At 36.6% G+C, this 6124-nt stretch overlaps 1 protein-coding gene across 1 annotated transcript; it reads right to left on the bottom strand.

Annotated features, from left to right (window-relative positions):
- Positions 1 to 935: 935 nt before the first annotated feature.
- LOC132121501 (homeobox protein SIX3-like) lies at positions 936 to 3447 on the bottom strand. The gene is made up of 2 exons (XM_059530973.1): positions 2572 to 3447; positions 936 to 1796 (listed from the first exon to the last, which is right to left on the bottom strand). The coding sequence occupies exons 1-2, from the start codon at positions 3261 to 3263 to the stop codon at positions 1607 to 1609; spliced, it is 882 nt and encodes a 293-aa protein (XP_059386956.1). The 5' UTR covers positions 3264 to 3447; the 3' UTR covers positions 936 to 1606.
- Between the last annotated feature and the right edge of the window lie 2677 nt (positions 3448 to 6124).

Raw genomic sequence — 6124 nt, 5'->3', positions numbered from 1 at the left:
GCCTATAAGTAAAGTGGTGGCACTAGTGTATTTCCTGCACGAATCGGCGAGTATGTTTTTGATTTTCTGCTTAAGCCACTATTGAGTACTAAAAATAATAAAATAAAATAAAACTTTATTATTTTATTTCGTATCAACTTTAGTTTGTCAACATGCCCCTTCAGTTTTTTTTACATTAATGTAGTTTATCTGCGTTTATTTCTACTGTAAATAGACCAATAATAAGATGTGTACATGGTCACCTAAAAGGTTTTACAATTTCATGATCATAATTGTTTTTGTCTTTTTAAGACGTCGGACTTTGGGGATCAGTTTTATTTTTTCCCCTTTATTTTGATTTTATTCTTAATTTTTTCTTTAAAAAAAATCCATAAGTTAATTAGTAATAATAATAATAATAATAATAGTCTAAGTTTTGTAATGTATTAATTCATTTTATTTGTCAGTGTTTTTTTCTTGCCTACATTGTAGTCTACCATATTCGCCAAAAAAATCAGCGGGTGTAAATTGCAACAGGCCTAATAAAAATAACAACAATAATAATATAAGCAATAAATAAATAAAGATGTATAGCTTCCTACTGTTTTACGAATATTTCTATTGTTCTCTGCCTAAAGCATAAAACATTTCCAGCAATTATCAATACGGAAAAGAAATACATACATGTGCATTGGCAATAATAATAATAATAATAATAATAATAATAATAGGTAAAATGGAATTAACTTTTAAAACTAAAGAAATAAAAGAACGAAAGCAGTAACAACGACTGCTGTTTAACACTATAACTATAACATAAGTGATTAAGACACTCCTAAAATTAAAATAAAAACGAACAAGAAACTGATGCCTACAGAATGGCGAATATATATATTTTTTCTTTTTTTCCCCAAAATGCCACAATGCCAACTCATTTAATAAACAATACTCTGATAGTCATTATATTAAATTATATTTATTTGCATAAAAGTGACCCATAACACTGTGTTTTTTCAGCGCCATTAACCCATTTACAGTATAAAAACGAGTAGAATGAATACACTTAAAATCTCCAAGCACTTAACAGACAGTTACTCACGCTTTATGAACACAACATAAAGAAATTAGCAGGGAAGAGAGAGGCGAAATTGCGATATCATACAAGCATATCTGGACAAGCTAGACCTAAGGTAAACTTCAGAATCAGACATGGACAATTCAATATAAATCTCGCGATAAAATTAGTATTAACATCTGTTGTCGAGTAAAAGACGAAGGGAGAATAAAGGTGCTTTTGACTTCAACGATTGTCTGATAAACACAAAATAACAAAATTGTCTCTCCGGTTCACTCATTTAATTGAGCATCAAGTTCTGCTTTCTCAGACTCCACTTCATAAATGTTTTTAAAAAATGCAAAATATTCACAAATGAACATGCAATATGGTCGTTTAGGCCTTGAAAATGAAAGGAAAGGGCGTCAATCCGTCGAAGCGCTGGAAAAACAGCATGCTTTTCTCCTTTTGTCGAACACAAGGTGGCAAAATGGCCGGCCCCCATGTTACCCACATTTCTCACAAGTTCCTTTTTCGCTGAGTAAAAATGTTCCATATTTGACTGACGGTGCATCATACATCAAAATCAGAGTCACTGTCAGTAACTGAGAGAATGGTCCCACTGTCGCCTCGTTCATTCATACTGGAGACGCTGGTAGTGGGGCTGGCGGCCGCACACGGGGACTCGGCCGAGCCGTGCGGCGTGCACCCGGACTCTGACATGGAGCGCAGGCCGCTTTGACCCAACCCGTGGTGCTGAAGCCTAAAAACAAAAGTATTTAGAACATAAGATTATTTACGCAATATAATACTCAACCATACACACACCACATACGGTTTTGTTCAAATTCGACGGGTTACAGGCACAGCGTCTCTAATTATAACAAATCTGATTTTACTCTTGTGAAATGTGAGATCACACTAATAAGAGTAAAAAGCAATTTAGTTACACATGTCGATTTTTATATAGGCCTAAGGATGTTTATATTTATATGTATATGTAAGCTTATATATATATTTTTTTTCAGTTAATTTTATTTTGCAATTAAAGAAAACTCTATGGAGATACACTGCCAAATAAATATTTTTCAAAACATGTATATTTTATTATATATAAGGGGTTATTTTTTCACAAAGGAGGTGATTGCAATTGTTTCTTGGGGTAAAAATTAAAATCAAGTATCATTACAAAACTGCTAATTGATTTTTGCTGTTGTGCTGTCATGATTATTCTCATATTTTCCTATTCCTAAGAACTCCACATTTAGTCATTATTTTACATTCAAAAACACCAAATAAAATAACACGTTTTCTACAGCTAAATTTAACATTTCGACCCAAGAAATTGTTTGAAATATTTATACTGCAAAAACAAAATGCCTTTGTTGGTTTTTAAAATAAATAAAGTAATTTTCTTCGATTTCTTTCAACCAAGATTGTGTGACAGCATTTGCTGTCTATTGAAGTTTATGAATTGCATTTATATCTACGCAAGTATTCGTCTTATTTCCTTCCCGAAATCAACCCATTAAACGGACCTGTTTTTGGCAGCTGCCGCTCTGTCTCTTTGCCTTCGATTTTTAAACCAATTGCCCACTTGAGTGGGAGTCAGTCCAGTGGCTTGTGCCAGTTCCCGTTTCTTGCTCGGATTGGGGTAAGGATCCTGTAGGTACCACTCCCTCAACAAGCCGCGTGTCCGTTCTTTGAAACAGTGGGTTTTCTGTTCGCCATCCCAGATGGTTCGTGGCATAGGGAACTTCTTGCGGACTCGGTATTTATCAACGGGTCCGAGGGGACGACCGCGCAGCTTTTCTGCCTCTTGGTAGTGCGCTTCGAGCCACATAGCTTGCAGCTTTCCATGAGAGTCTTTGGTGAATTTGTGGGTTTCCAGGATGTGGTACAATTCACGGAAGCTTCCAGTGTGATACGCGACCACCGCTCGGGCTCGCTGGATGGACTCGTGCTTGTTGATGGCATCGCAGGCTCCGGGTGCCACGGGCAAGGACCAAAGGAAACGTCCGAGTCTCTCGATGTCCCCGGTTTCCTCCAGCGTCTCACACACGCTGGCCACCTGTTCCGCCGAGAAGTTTAGGGTGGGCAGTTGAAACATCGGTAAGTCCTCCGGGGATCTCGCTCTGGAAACGCTGCCAGCTAGAAGCAGAGGGCGATCCGCGAAATTGGGCACGAAAAGATGCGAGGGATAAAGCTCTAAAGGAGACCTGAAAACCATGGAGTCGCCGGACACAGATAAACAGATGGGAAAAGACGGCAAACCTGACGTTGCTGCAGTGCCACCGAACGCGTAAAATCTACCCTTAATCAACTTCGAGTGCCACGGTGAAACATTTTGTTTCGCTTTTCTATTGGTCTTCCTGGTGTCGTGCTGTGGTTGTCATGGCAGCCCTGCCAATCACTGTCAAGCTTGCCCGTCATTAGTCAGTGCGCGCTGCCCGTCTCCACATTTGCTTCGCGCGCAGAGGTTTATCGTCGCTCCAATCAGAACTGGCCAGTCTCTGCGGGATGTTTTCAAGCAGGCGAATGGTGCGCCAGTTCACTCCACGGTAGGAGGTTTAATAGGTGGAAAATTGCTATTACTGCGAATATGCGTCCTTGCGTGGGTGTGAAAGTTTGCCAGCTAGTAAACAGATAAATAACCCACCGTTATTTACCTAACACTTAAAGTAGAAAGACTGAGATTTTTTAATTAAAAATATTAACATTTATTTACAGTTGTAGTGCACATGTACCCCCCCCCCCCCCCGCCCCGATTGAAAATCCTTTTACATAAATCTTTTTACATCTAAAAGACAAAATAACATTTGAATTAATAGGAAACGATCATCAAAAACATTGGCACTTATTTATAAAATTAAATCATGTTTTATTTTTGAATTTGATTTATTTTACATAAGCATCTAAGCTTTTGTTCAATCTGAAATTTTCATGACGCTTTATACAATACATTTAAACATTTAAATACACGTTTTTATTAGCTTACAACATAATTGCGTGTTCCGCATAATTAGTTAATGCGCCTCTTTATCAAATAAAAATGCAAGGTAAAATGTCAGTAGGAAACAAGATCGGCTTGTTAGGTCGTAGTCAAATAACATTCTTTCACAAGGCTTTTTGTTTGCACAAAGCGTGTAATTAATGCCACAAACAAGGTTAATTCACTTGGCCTAATTGTCTGTTTATCCTGGGGCTTAGAGCTTAATGGCCTTCTCTCCAGTGGGCACACCACTACTGTCTTACATTAAAGATTAATGCGTACAGTTAAAAGGTGGTAATGTCTGCAGATTTATCACCAGTGGTTAATTGGGTATTAGAAAAAAATAAAATAATCGTTGCTATAATAAAATGCTATTGGAACGATTTCAAAAACTGCATTGCTTCAAGGCAAGATTTAAACATGATCTTTTCTAGGCTACAGGTGTTGGCATACTAATAACTGCAAACAAAAGCACTAATCTCGCGCCCTGTAGACAAGTAACGAGACGTTTTTGTTCATCCGGATTAGTTGATTGGTTGAATATCGTGTTCACTGCAAATATGAACCTCTATTTACACACGAACTGAGCACAAAAATCAACCAAAGCGCTTTAAGCAGCACGTTTTGTAAATTTACAAGAAACCTAAAGGTCTAAATTGAGGATATTATGGTCACTACAGTTCTGCAATGCTACAACATAAAACAAAATTATTTATTACTGCTTCAGCGAGTTCTTAAGAAGGTCGACAGTCAAAACCATTAATTAAAGGTACAGATAACAAGATAGAAAATTAATCTGCGATTACTTTTGGATTTTCGTCACTGGAGAACTCTTAATAATCCACGGTAAAGTTTAAGGCAGCTTATCAGTGTGGCATGGCTAAAAATCTGTTACAGAATTACAGAATAAACACGAAACGTAAATTTTCCAGATGGACTAGTTGTTAAAAATTAGTTTCGTTGGAGGGTATTTGTTCCCCGTGAATCAATAGTGCGGTTTATGGAAAGTGTATCCACAGTATCCTCATTCAACAAGTCGCCTTCACCTTCACAAGCTTCAGCTCTGACGCGGGAGGAGTCAATCAGACAGTCTAGAATCATCTGCAGACACCGATTTCCTGTGATGACCAACATTATAGTTAAACAAACAAACATCCAGGACTAAACTAAGAACAAATATTTGCATTCAAACACTATTAATAATGTCAATTACAATTGATCCACATGTTAGATGAAAATCAGTCTCTTTAGGTAAAGATTGTTTTTAATATCTTGATGTCTTACTTCAATAGAGGAAGTTTTGTGAGCCAAAGATGCAATCAAAGGAGCTGAATATTGTTAATACAATTGTCTTACAACTAACGATTCTTGAAAGCCGCACAAATTCTATAATTTGCACGATTTGCACGAGTGAGATAATTTACATTGTAACAATAATATACATTTTTTTTTTTTACTAAAATTATACATAAAATTTGCACATGCAAGTTTATGTATTAAAGCTGAAGAGAATGAGAAGTGTGCTTTAAATGGGATAACAACATGCAGGGATTATTTGAATGGCATATTTTGGATAATAATTATAAATAATAATTATAGACCACATGAATATTTAATTAAAGTCTGCAGTGTGTTAATAATCTTCTACAGAACAGATGTTGAGCCATCTGAATGTTTGAATGTGACTTGCTATGCGGGATATGAAGACATTACCTGGGCACTAAATTAATCATTCATGTTGGACAGCTGTCTACGGCCACCAACCATATTCATCAGTTCATTTTTAAAATATTTATTGCATATAATTATATCTGCCCTGCTTGTTTTACCAGCCAATCCTTTAGTCGGAAGCACAATACTGTAGGCACATGAGCATGTTAAACAAGGATCAAAAAGCTAACTGTTATACAAAGTAAACAGTTTTGTGAAAGACAACAATGCTTTTTATTTCTCAGAAACTGTTAGACTGGAACTGAGCGAAGAAAAAAAAAACCTTTACATTAAGTCTGAGATTAATCTGCCATTGTCATTGCACACTGATCCATGTAGCATATGGCTCACATGCATGAAATGTTTTAGCAAGAATGAGGTAAAATGAT

The sequence above is a fragment of the Carassius carassius genome, chromosome 39, assembly GCF_963082965.1.
Source record: "Carassius carassius chromosome 39, fCarCar2.1, whole genome shotgun sequence".
Lineage (NCBI taxonomy): Eukaryota > Metazoa > Chordata > Actinopteri > Cypriniformes > Cyprinidae > Carassius > Carassius carassius.
This window is presented reverse-complemented; position numbering and strand designations above follow the sequence as displayed.

What these genes read in the sequence shown, in the direction of transcription:
- LOC132121501 (XM_059530973.1), bottom strand. Translation starts at nt 3,263, where the DNA reads ATGGTTTTCAGGTCTCCTTTAGAGCTTTATCCCTCGCATCTTTTCGTG. An exon ending in GCGGCAGCTGCCAAAAACAG is followed by an intron (nt 1,797 to 2,571) that starts GTCCGTTTAATG and finishes TTTTGTTTTTAG; the next exon opens with GCTTCAGCACCACGGGTTGG.